At 41.7% G+C, this 12,305-nt stretch overlaps 1 protein-coding gene across 3 annotated transcripts in view; it reads right to left on the bottom strand.

Moving 5' to 3' along the window:
* Positions 1-10,805, bottom strand: part of EDRF1 (erythroid differentiation regulatory factor 1) — a 42,503-nt gene extending 31,698 nt beyond the window's left edge. For 2 of the 3 annotated variants that reach the window (XM_059398784.1, XM_059398787.1), the window contains exons 1-9: positions 10,557-10,805; positions 9,358-9,566; positions 7,643-7,709; positions 6,850-6,975; positions 5,769-5,893; positions 5,381-5,537; positions 2,057-2,158; positions 1,670-1,791; positions 856-967 (exon numbers count right to left, since the gene is read on the bottom strand). In XM_059398784.1, coding sequence (XP_059254767.1) covers positions 856-967; positions 1,670-1,791; positions 2,057-2,158; positions 5,381-5,537; positions 5,769-5,893; positions 6,850-6,975; positions 7,643-7,709; positions 9,358-9,566; positions 10,557-10,664 — 1,128 coding nt within the window. In that variant the 5' untranslated portion in view covers positions 10,665-10,805. The remainder of the gene's footprint in view (positions 1-855; positions 968-1,669; positions 1,792-2,056; positions 2,159-5,380; positions 5,538-5,768; positions 5,894-6,849; positions 6,976-7,642; positions 7,710-9,357; positions 9,567-10,556) is intronic. The other variant, XM_059398785.1, reaches the window with a different exon arrangement.
* Between the last annotated feature and the right edge of the window lie 1,500 nt (positions 10,806-12,305).

Here is a 12,305-nt window from a genome sequence, read left to right as displayed (position 1 = left end):
CATCCTGGACTGAGCTATTTGACTCCAGGATAGCTATTTGAGCTATCCTGGACTCTGCATTATTTGACCTTGGCTTTTCTAATCTATTTGCTCTTCTGTCACATGAATCCCGTGTCCCTAGCTGTATTTGTTATCAATCCCTTTATTTACTTACACTAGTCCTCTAACATTCATCTCTTGCTTTTGGAGAGGCTATCATTCAAGATTCCATTGAGAGGTCGCTACTTCCTCAAGTCTCTACAGATTAAAACAGAAGCGATCGCACCTTCCCTGACCACCCAGCTTTCCGTGGCTGTCCTGCCCTTCTAACAGATGGTCTCCTATCTTTCTCTTTGCACCATTATTGCCCACTAGTAGTTTACTTTTCTGGGTAGTGACCAAACTTTATTCTGTTTTCCCCCAACATTTATAATGAAGATAAAGTGCCTCATGACTAGAACAAGCTCATTAACAATATGCTTTGCAAGCTATCGACTTCACACATTATTGTTATAGCCTTCCCCTAAGACTGCATATCCGGAGTACATATTCCGATACTGAACAGACACCTCCACTGTAGAAATATTTTTAGGTAATTACTATGAATGCATGGCATTAAAATCAAAGTTCTGTGCCTACAAATGTAGGTTGCAGTGTATTTATGACCTTCCTACAAATTACCTATATAACTACACTCCCGTAACATCTAGAATTCTGGTATCACCAACTCAAATGTGCAATCACTCAAATTTTCAGTTTATTCACAGCAATCTTCCTTGTTAAAAAGCCTAGTCTTTAAGGGCCTCAAGAACTTTGGTGAGGTACTCTCTGCACTGAGCTTCATTTGGGAGAAAAGTCACACCGCAGCTTACTTACCTGTACAATTCCATTTACGTGAAAACACATCACAAGTTCTGGTACGTTGCATATCAAGTTGTCCAACCAATAGTCAATCCCAGTTAGCACGTTAATTGGTTTGTTGTTGTCCCTAAAAATGCACATTTCCTGTGTTAGGCAGTTTAAGATGTTCTGCAATAAACCATCTGAGACTTATTTCCACCATTTGACCACTTTAACCTATACTCCCCAGGTGAAAAATGCCACACGCACTTTCTGATGAAATATGCACATGTAACACACAGTTCACATGGTGTGTTCTCCACCATGTTTCCGTAAGTTCTGCTTGAGTTTCTAACTGGACTCCACAGGAGTTCTCAGTAAGAGTAGAAGGAAGTGGGAAAGCAGATTACTGTGAGCCCACTGCCTGCTCCTCACACAACCGAAGGTGAAGGACTGACCACGTGTGATAATGCCCCCACTGGAGCCCCCACTGGCCCACATACACCAACAGGCACAGCTGCAGCACCAAAGCAGCAAGTGCTCACAGTCAGCTAACAGGAAGCTGGTAAAACATCCCCTTAACTAATTAAATTCTATTATATTCTCACACATTGTGAATTCCGACACAAGATTAAGCCAGTGCAACAGATCTCTGACTCCATTCATTAAGGGCCTGAATGAAAACCCAACCTCAGGGCTTTCAGCATTTGCTGATAATAGCCCCTTCCTCACTCCTGCATGGATTTCAATTCATGGGGCAAGGAGAAAGGTGAAAAACCCAGGTGATGATTAACAGATTAAGTGAAAGCAGATAAAACACTGACTCTAAAGAAATACCATTCTGGTTTACCTGAGACGTAAGCTGACTGCTGGATACCTGCCTCCTCCAAATATAGGCATGTTGGAGCCAACTAACATATGGATATCCTCAAATGTCCATAAGATATTCCGAACAAAATCATTTTTAAGACCCTTTGATTAAAAATAAAATAAGAGAGGTTACTATGTAATATACAGGAGATCCATAATTTCCCCCCCATGATTCACAGAAATTCTAGAAAAAGGAAAGACAAAGAAGACATAGTAAATTAAGGTCACAGAGCTATAAGATCACAGAGATGTTTAGAAAGTGATTTTCAGGATCAAGTGGACTTATTTTCCCTACAAGTCCTAGCTTTTAAATGACAAAGCAGTCTGGGGATCAGGTGTCCCAATTTGGACACCACAGAAAGCGTACCTGACTGTTCTCCCCGTCATTGAATAAAGTAGTCAGGTTTTGTTCTTTGGGTGCTGAGGCCACATGCCCCAGTATGTATGAGGGTTCAAGAGGCTCACTTCCCTGTGAAAAGTGCAAGGATAAGGAATGACTCTGCTGCCGTAATTTCTCACAAATGGCCTACTTTTCTAGTATCCCCTAAACATTCAAAGCATAAACCTCAAATCTACTTTCCTGAATTTAGGGCTAATGTGCAAATCATGAACTCTCATCACCATGTGGCTTACTTCAGCTCTTAATTATCATAGCTATTCTAATAAGCTAATCACATTTAGATCTTACTCAAATAAAAAAGATTAAAGATTTTATTTTTAAGCTTTCAAAGTCTTGATTTTTTTTTTTCTTTTTTGGTTAAATCTGAATACCACTGCTATTTCAGCCCATGCCATCTCTACTGAATTAAAAAATTTCTAAGACATCTCAGGCATATTCTTTTTAATTTTCCTATATTTTTAAAAAGACTATTTTAAAGTACTCTCTACACCCAACATGGGGCTCGAACTTTCAAACCCAAGATCAAGAGTCACACACTCTACTGACTGAGCCAGTTGGGCACCCCCTGCCGTATTATTTTTGAGACATCGGTCATTAGAGCAGCCCCGAGGTCTGCCATTGTCCGACATGGGCTTCACAGAACACTAGTCCTTGGGGTACTCAGTGAAGACCTTCCAGAGGAAGTTTTGAAACCCTCTGTTCACTACGGGCTTGCTTTTGGACAGTAACAATGCTTATTACATTTTTAAAAAAGCCTCTAAAAGGTTCTGTAAGAGAAAAATCAACTTCTCCTCTGTAAAATCCAATGATCTCAAATTTATTTAATCTCAGAACACGTTTTATCCTTAATACATTCTGTGGAATATATTCTAGAAAGCACTTAAGGAGGGGAACCTTTGACAATGAGTAAACTCAGTCAGTGTACCACTCAAATTTCCAACCATCAGGGACAGTTGCCTTAAGAAACATCACTTTATGCTGTGAAGTGCGTAAACCTGGCAATTCACAGACTTGTACCCCTGGGGCTAATAATACACTATATGTTTATTTTTTAAAAAAATTATTTAAAAAAAAAAAGAAACATCACCTTAAACTTTCAATCCCAAGATCAGTATGTGTGTGTGCACATGTGCACAGCTAATTCCATCCATCTCTTACTTCCCAACCTCTGCACATGCTAACAGGCTCAGCCCCTGCCTGGGAAGTGAGCAGGTCGGCTGCAAGTACAGTGGGGATGGGGGTGGCGGGAGATCTCCAGTGCTTTTGCTGTCTTGTAGTCTCCTTAAAGAGTCCCACTAGAAAGCCAAGCTTTATTATTTTATTTCTTTGTACAGACAAGGTATCAACCTGTGGACCAAATCCCCAAACTGTACTTGTGAGGTAGCAGCTTTAGTGAGTCTGGGCTCTGGGTTACAATGTTGTCAGTAAAAGTCCGCTCCAAGGCCAACCACAGACATCTACAGAAACTGTTGCTGCTTAACACAGGCCTCAAACTAGCAAGGTTAGTTTTGGGAATAAGAATTCACGAGGTAACAGAGTGCACAATAATCTCCAAATCTGACATGCAAGCAGTATAATGTTATATAAAATACTCTGTCAAAGAAGATTTCTTTTTATGGCAGGCTAGCTCTGCTTAGGACCATGCCATCGCTCTGACAAGCCCACTGCTTACAAGGCCGTTCTAGACATGTGGGTGTGCATGGATGCAGTGGAGTACTGTGTCAGAAGTCTGGAAGCTCAGGGTATAAATCCTCAGATCTCCCCAGTGGTGGGACCATGAGCAAACATCTACTCTTTGTGAACTTCAGTTTACTGACTTATAAAATGGTACTGAATACATATACAGACCCAAGGAGGAAAACAAATGTATACGTACACATATACACATACACGGCTTAAAGTACGTGGCATAAAAGGCATTATATAGACACCAGCTTACTTCCTCCACATACAATTCTACAGATTCACAAAAGCCTCCTTTAGTGCTTTTTCATAGTAAGCACTAAACAGGGTAGGAACAGAATAATAAGGCTGCAAGATGAGCAGATAGGTGGCAGGAGATTCGTATTTCTGTTATGTGGTCTTTTTGTAATACGTGGGTTTTGAAGTCAAGGAATACTAAATAAATTTTTTAAAACGCCATTAATGCAATATAATCACATACAGGGAAGTGCATAAAATGAATCATACACAGCGAAATGACTAATTACAAAGCAAATTATCCATGTGATCATCACCCCGGTCACGACACTGGACCCTGCTAGCACCCAGCACCCATGCCCCTTCGTATTCTCACAACACCCACCCCTCCTGGAGGTGAGCACTATGTGAACCTGCGTGGTAATTACTTCCTTCTTTTTCACTACAGCTTTCCTAACCTGGGAAAAAATTTAATCTCATTATATAGCTTAATAAGCTTTCTCTATCTCAAAACCTACTAAAACTAAAATCAAGTTAAATGCATTTGCCTCCTATAATCCTAGTTTGTGAGGACAGCAACAATCTGGACAAATAATGTTCAATATGTGAGAACACACAGCTAGAGGAAAAACACAATTAACCAAAGATCTTATTTTTATCTTCGACTCTGTCAATATGTTTTCCTAAAAACAGATATGCATAAATTTACATAGATTCAGTTACTTTACTCTTTGATAGACACAGTAAAGACAAAAACTAAACAAGAAATAAGAAAAAGACCAAGAATACAACAGACCAAACAGATATACTACTCTTTCTTCCTTTCTAAAAACTTTACAATATTAATGTGGGTTAAGTCTCAGACACTTCATCCAGAAAATCTTAAGGGCAATTTTAGGCTTAACAATAAAAAAATTAAGGTAAGAAGGTCAGTATTACGTTACAAACAGGCCTATGAGTCTCAGTATTTGATAGGCATTCACTGTAAGTCTAAAGCTTAAAATAGTTTCTATCACAGTATTATATAATAGTCTTATGACTTCAAGGAAATAATCAGCATTGATAAGAGGCATTAAATAGACACTAGCTTATTAAAAAGACACCACAGACCTGGTTAATGACACCTATTAAATAGACACCATAGACCAATGTGTTTACACTGGTAAGCTATTTTGAATGCCAGTAAAAATCTTTAAATACTTCAAATTAATTTTAAAAACATTATCTAGCTATTCATAATATTTTCTACAAATCCTATTTCGAAAATTTTTAATAACGTATTTTTTACTCCTATTCTTCCATTTTTAACAAGATCACTTGTTTTGTCTTCTTAAAGGAGTTTACTGAATTAACATCTAAGTACTAACTAACCTGACTGGAAGCACTGGGGTCTTCAGAAACTGAAGAAGGCATTTCAAAGGGGGCGGGCCACGAAGCCCCATCCGAATCATTTGTCTGATCTGAACTGGATGATTCCTGCTGTTCTGCAGCAGATGGGACAGGCTGAGCGGCTCCATCACCATTGATACTAGCCAAACCAGAAACAAAAACATCACATTGTTACTAAAGTTAACTTTATGTGACAGTCCACCAGTTTTTTAAAACTAAATTCCATATCAACTATAAATCTTATTTTAAAAAGGAACAGAAGACATTGAAATATCAATAGTTACACAACTTACTTTTACTAGCTTAAATTTCAATTTCAGAATAGAATTTCATCTTCCTAAAGATAAAAAATAAACAAGTAGCCAAGTACCTGTAATATAAAAACTTGGAAAGAATAGCTTTCTGATACCAGTGTTCTTTGCTTTTCTTCTTCCTCTGCCACTTCTGGTCAATGAGTCTTTGATAAAACTCTTTCAGCCATGTCCAATCACCAGTCTGAGTAACAAAAGAAAATGATAAATACAACAAACCTGTAATCAAAACATTTGTTACCCTCTCCTCTTTTACAAAAAATGCTCTATTTTAAAAATACTATTTCATAAACACATACTCAAACACTATCATGCTTGACTTAATCCCTTTCACCTCTTTGGGGAAATCTGTCTTCCTCTTCTCCTTGAGCCAGGCTAAGAGAAGTGGTTTTTCTTTCTAACATGTTCCTTGGCACCTGGAAGAAGCCCCAATATGCCTATCATATTGAAATTATCTGTGTTTATAACGCCAAAACTATAAGCTGCCAGGAAAGAAGGACTTGTGATTTACTCATTGTCACATCCTAAGAGCTTGACCAGTGACAAGCATACATACACTGTGACCTGCCAACACTCCCCAGTGAGAGTACAGAAATGGAGAGTAAGCCTTGAGACACTGAAACGTAGTTGTTAACACTTTTCAAAAAAGTATCCATCACCAACACACGGTGGGGAGGGGAGTGGGGAAGTCATTTACCAAAATGCAGTTTGAGAAGTTCTGCTTTAAGTGAACCAATTAATACTAATAACCATGTATTCACAGGAATTATTTCTAACATCTTTCACATTTTCTGGCAGTTATGTTTCAAGAGAATCTCTTTAATGGAGACACCGAAGAATTTTTCAAAAAAGTCAGCAATCCCCTAAGATTTCTGATTTTTCACAACTTTCTCCATTGGTTTCATCCTTTTCTTTGCAAGAATCCTGGCTGTTGGTTAGAAATAAGTTTCTTCCCTACTCACTCTGTTTTCTATTTTTTTTTAATTAAAACTTCTTTATATTCCCAAGCCATCTAATTTCTCAGTTGCTGAACTGCTGAACCACGTTTCCGCTTCAGTCTTTCTTTGAAATGATATTTCTAGTCCCCTTAAGTTGTTAAAATAGTGCTTAAATGGTTGTGTTTCCACCAAAAGTTAGTACCTGAGATGATCTCATGAAGAGTTCCTGAATGTCTAACTCATCGAGTAAGAGAGTCCTTCCTATGCGGTGGACGGCCATGCTTACATGGGACTTGCTGTAGGGAATCTTCAGGAGCTTTTTTATGTTCTTTAAAAAATTAAGAGGAAAACCAGTTTAAAAAGACCTTTTTAGTGTCACCCGAACTCTTTCAAATTTTAACTTCATTCAATTTTAAAGCATAAGAAACTTTATTTTCCTAAGGTTATATAAACTACCGTACACAAAGAGCTAAACACAAACACATGGAGGACAAAACTTTAAAACCAGAATCACCTACACTTTAGCAGTCATCCTATTTTAATGTAAATGGTGGACACACATTTATTTTTACACTATGGAATTTCCTAAAAAGTTAAGTGTGTACAGGTCATTTTTGCACTGACCCAGGCTTTTAGCATATCAGATATCTAAAACTGACCAACTAAGGAGCAAAAGATTTTGCCTTAAGTATCATTTCTAATTCTCAATTGGAAACATTATATAAATCATCCCAAACCTTTCAATGACTTGTAATTGCTATTATTAAAAAACAACCACCGATATTAATTACTATCACTGCCTGTGTTTTGGGTGTCACTCCTTCTTCCTTTTTGAAAGGAGATGTGGAAGAGTGTTACTTTATAGCACAAAAGGTATTCGATAATCAGACAGTTGGATCTTATTTCATCAGCAATTTTTTAAGACTCCAGAACAGAGAATGTTATAAATCCCTAACATAAACACCCCAATTACATTCTCCAATAAGCACACTTACTTCAGAGTCAGAGACAACGTCCACATCGTTTCCCACAGAATCAATAAAGTCGTATGCCATACCAAAGCTAATGAAGGGAACAAAGGCCACAAAGGTCATGCTCATAATGAAACAAGTAGAGTTTATGAATACACTATTCCATCAGCTCCAGGATACCCATTTTCCACATTCTTACATCTCTGCAATCAATATGCCTATCAACAATAGAGTTGAATTTTTTCTTTCTTCATGGTACAAAAATTTAAATCAATCACATCTTTAATTTGATAAAACATAGTAATAATCATTAGACGCAATTAATAGGAAGCATCTAGAATTTAAAAATTAACAATTACTTTCTTTTTTTGTAATTACAAATCCCCCCCAAAAAATCTCCAAGAGAAACCAGTTTAAGATATTACACTTTTTAGGTGAAGAGATAAGAAAAATAAAAGCAGAAACATTTATCAGGATTTTAGTCTCTAGGACTGTGCTGCTAGTTCATATACTACACTTTTAGGGAAAAAAAAAAAGAACATGACCTCAATTCAGCCTGAAGGAAAAAAGAAAAAAAATGTTGTGTCAGGTGCCACGTGAGGCATGTCTACAATCTCTAAGCCTGAAAAGTGGCTGATGTCACCATTTTCCAGTCAGTAAATGGCAGAGGATTAGAACATTTACCTAGGGCTGCCTCACTTCAAAGCATGCTCTGATGATTGCCCACGCAGGCTAAGCAAGTTACTTAGCTTTTCTAAGTCTCAGTTCTCCCACATGGAAAATTAGTTAACAGAACCTAACTCAAAGGGTTGTTGTGAGAAGTCAATGAGATAAACATATAAAGTACTTGGCACACGTTTGCACAAATGTAACAATGTAACTAAAATTTAAATGACTTTACAATATTTAATTTAGTTGACTGATAACTGATTAAGCCATTCTTCTAAAAGAAAGTATCTTCTAAAAGAAAATATCTGGACTATCTCCAACTTTTTGCTAGTATAACTAATGCTACAAACAACATTATGCAAATATGATTTTTACCTTTGGAAGCATTAGGAGAATGTCTAAGCTACTAACTCATTAGCTTTTAACCTATTTATGGCTCTTGCTAGGTTATGTGGACATATTTTAGGTTCAGTCATACAGAGGGAAAAAAAGAGTATCCTACACATTAAATCGTCTACAAGATTATGAATGTTAGTATATGTTTCTCTCTAAGAACCCAGGCCACTCTCTCACACTTAAATACCACCAGCAGAACTTCCAGCAACTGTCTCAGCAAGTGTCCGAGTCAAGGGTGGTATAAGTCACTGAAAAATGTTCGGTTTCTGTATCAGGCTTTTTCAGATGAAATCATCCACCACCATTTAATGAAAAACTCTACAGGGCAGATTCCATAGTGTTAAGGTTCTCCTCCTCCTGTGCCACCCTGATTCTTTGTATTCATATACTCAAAAGATACCGATTGGCTAAAAACTGAATGATACCCGGATTGAATTTAAATGGTCAAAACTCAGGCTGCAGACCTGAAAGAAGCACATGCACCTGACGTCTTCACATGAGAATACAATCCCACTGTGGGGGGAAGGGACTTTGAAAGTCAACCTTTTTCTCAAGAGAAATCTCACCAAGATGGTGAGCATCACAACTTAAACCGAAAAAGCAAACATCAGAGTCTGGAGGCTGGCAGGGAGGCTGTCGCGAGTCAGGAAAAAATGTCACTGATGGGTATTTACCTTGAAAATGGCTTGCTCTTCTTACTATTGCCAAGAATGGTAGTTCCTGCCGGCCCTAGTTTGGCACTCTCTCTTAACCAGTTGGCAGGTGGGAGTTTCAAGTCTGTTTTCTCTTCAAGGCGTGCAAATGCTGTTCGAGGAGGGGCAGAAGAGTATTTCACCACAGCTCGGCTCTTCACTTCATTGCCTCCAAGAAATAAAGCTGATCCCTAATTAACACATTGAACGAAACTTTAATAACACTGCTAGAAATGTAAAATACCACCTTTATAAAAAGAAAAAAAAAACCCACATCAGGCTTCACAGGAATATATGCCACACCCTTCCAACAGCAATAAACGCAAGCATATACTGTCACATTTACTTAGCTCTTTTTCACACACGTTCAAAGAAAAACACGAGTCAGGAAGTGCAATGTTTATGGTGATCAGCTAAGACAGTGGACAAGCAGAAGCCAAGGACAGTCAATAGAATCCCCAAATGCAAAATTTGGCAAAAGCCTCTGTTTGTTATTAAAGATGAACTATTTTAATTTCAGTAACATACCATTTAGAATGTCTTTTGTGGTAGGATATCTGCGGCGGTTTTGTTTTTAAGCAACCTCTACGCCCAACGTGCGGCTTGAACTCACGACCAGGAATCCCTCGTTCCACTAACTCAGCCAGCCCGGCGCCTCTCGGGCGTTCCGGTTTTCAAGCAAACGATGAGGAGCTGGTTCGCTGGGAGCCTCCGCCTTCACTGCAAGGCGCTGGAGGCGCCTCACACTCCTCACCTGCACACCCCCGAGCAAGCTCGGTGTGCGAGTTCACGATCGGAGCCTTCCCCCCAGTCCCTTCTCGGCCCGGCAAATACTAGGAACCCTTCAAGGGTTACCTGGACCCCGTTTCGCTGGGCGCCCCCCGGCACCCGCTCTTCTCCCCGCAGCTCTGCACGACTGTGCCACACTGTGGAGCCACGCATTCCCGCTCCGGGACGGCCGCTCGTCGGGTATAACCGAGTGGGAAGCCAGAACTGCCTTTGACACGAGTGACTTGGATGCAAATACCCGAGCGCCAGGTCACCGACACGCGGGCTTCCCCTCCGGCTGGCGGACTGCCCGGGAGACGCACAGCAGCCACCGGGAACCGTAACATGCCCCCCTCGCCGAGCGGGCCCGCAGTCCCCGGAGCCCTGCAGGTCCAGCCCCGGGACCGACTCACCTGTGCAGAAGGTTCCTCGGATTCTCCCTGGGACAGGAGGCTGAGCCCTTCCCGAGCAGCGGCCCCGGCCGGCGGAGACTCCGCTCCACCCTCCTTGGAGTCCCCCATCACCTCGGCCCGGGGCAGACGAGGCGGAACGGGATCCGAGGAGGCGCGACAGAAACCGGGCCCAGCGGCGCCGCAGCGCAGCGAAGCAAGCGCCAGAGACGCCCCCGCTCACGGAGCTTCCGGTCTATGACCGGAAGGAGGCGCGGTGACGCGCTCAAATCTCGCGATCTTTGTGCCAGAGGCCCGGCCCCGTCTTCCCCGGTGGAAGCCACCTTCGCGGCGGCGGCAGGAGGTGTAGTGCGCCTGCGCCTGCGCCGGACGGAGGCTCCTCAGGGGGCCACGTCTCGCGGTAGCTGATTCCCAGGCTCCACCCCTTGCACGCCTCCAGCCTTTGTTGGCAAACAGTTCTGGCGACCCGGCCTCGGGCACGTCTGCTTCGGCGAGGTCGTCGCAGCGCGGTGCACGGCGCGCAGTCCTGTAACCAGCCGTTCCAGTTAAATAAAGTAGCGAGGTGTGAGCGCTCCTGCCTCCGCAGCCTTCGGTGCCCGACGGGCTCGCAGCCCCAGGAAGGGAGCGATCAGGGACGCAGGTGAGGGGCAGTGCAGGCTCCGGCGCGCCCCGGCTTGGCGTCCTGCTCGCGCATCACTATGCGGGTTTGGGCCCGTGGCCCCGAGGGTCGGACTGGCGGCCTGCCGCCTTTACGGAACCGACGCGTCTCGAAGGCGGTCGCACCTCCACAGGGTTTTTCCAGGTGCCGCGCTTGCCTAGTGACTCGGGAAGCACGGGCGGAGAGCCTGCCAACTAGTCCGGCCCCAGGGAGCTAGCAAAGGGCTCTCTGGGTGGTGCTGGGGCTTGTCCGGCGTTAACGCGCGCAGGAGACACCTGGAGATCTAGTGGACTTGCAGATTCTGACTCAGTAGGTCTGGGATGGACCTGAGATTCTGCATTTCCAACAGACTCCCAGGAGATGATGCCGGTGCCTACAGTAGTAAGGACGTAGAGGAACAGCCAGCGCCATGTGAAAGCTGGGGAGACGCTAGGATCTCTTCTGCTCAGAATCCGCATCTACTGCCATATCAAGCATAAATGCAGCCACATGCTTCATAAAAAGTTGCTTAGTTTTGTGGCAAAACATTGGAAACTTTTTGAAAAATTAATTTTGCCTTGCAGTATTTGGCTATCTCAACTTGTAACTTACATTGGGCTCTGATAACTGTGTGCATAGTCACACGTCCTTGTGACTGAGGAAGCTCAATTTGCAATTTGTTTTCAAATGTACGGAAACGTTCTTATGAATTATATTTAACAGTGAATTATACATAATAGTACATTTTGTAGACACTTCAATATGTATTGATTTTGATTTTTTTTTAATATTTTGTAAAGTCCTTTTCTTGCAGGGCAATACATTTATTGTAAAAAAATTGAACACAAATTATCTAGCATTAGGAAGATGATTAAGTCTTTTTTGGTATAGAATATCTTTTTTTTTTCCTTTAAAAAATTTATTTATTTATTTGACAGAGATCACAAGTAGGCAGAGAGAGGGGAGCAAACAGGCCCCCTGCTGAGCAGAGAGCCCAACATGGAGCTTCATCCCAGGACCCTCGGATCATGACCTGAGCCAAAGGCAGAGGCTTTAACCCACTGAGCTACCCAGGCACCCCTGGTATAGAATACCATTAACTTGTGCAACTATTA

This window comes from Mustela nigripes, chromosome 4, assembly GCF_022355385.1.
Source record: "Mustela nigripes isolate SB6536 chromosome 4, MUSNIG.SB6536, whole genome shotgun sequence".
NCBI lineage: Eukaryota > Metazoa > Chordata > Mammalia > Carnivora > Mustelidae > Mustela > Mustela nigripes.
Note: the sequence above shows the minus strand (reverse complement) of the source record. Positions and strands in the feature narration are given on the sequence as shown.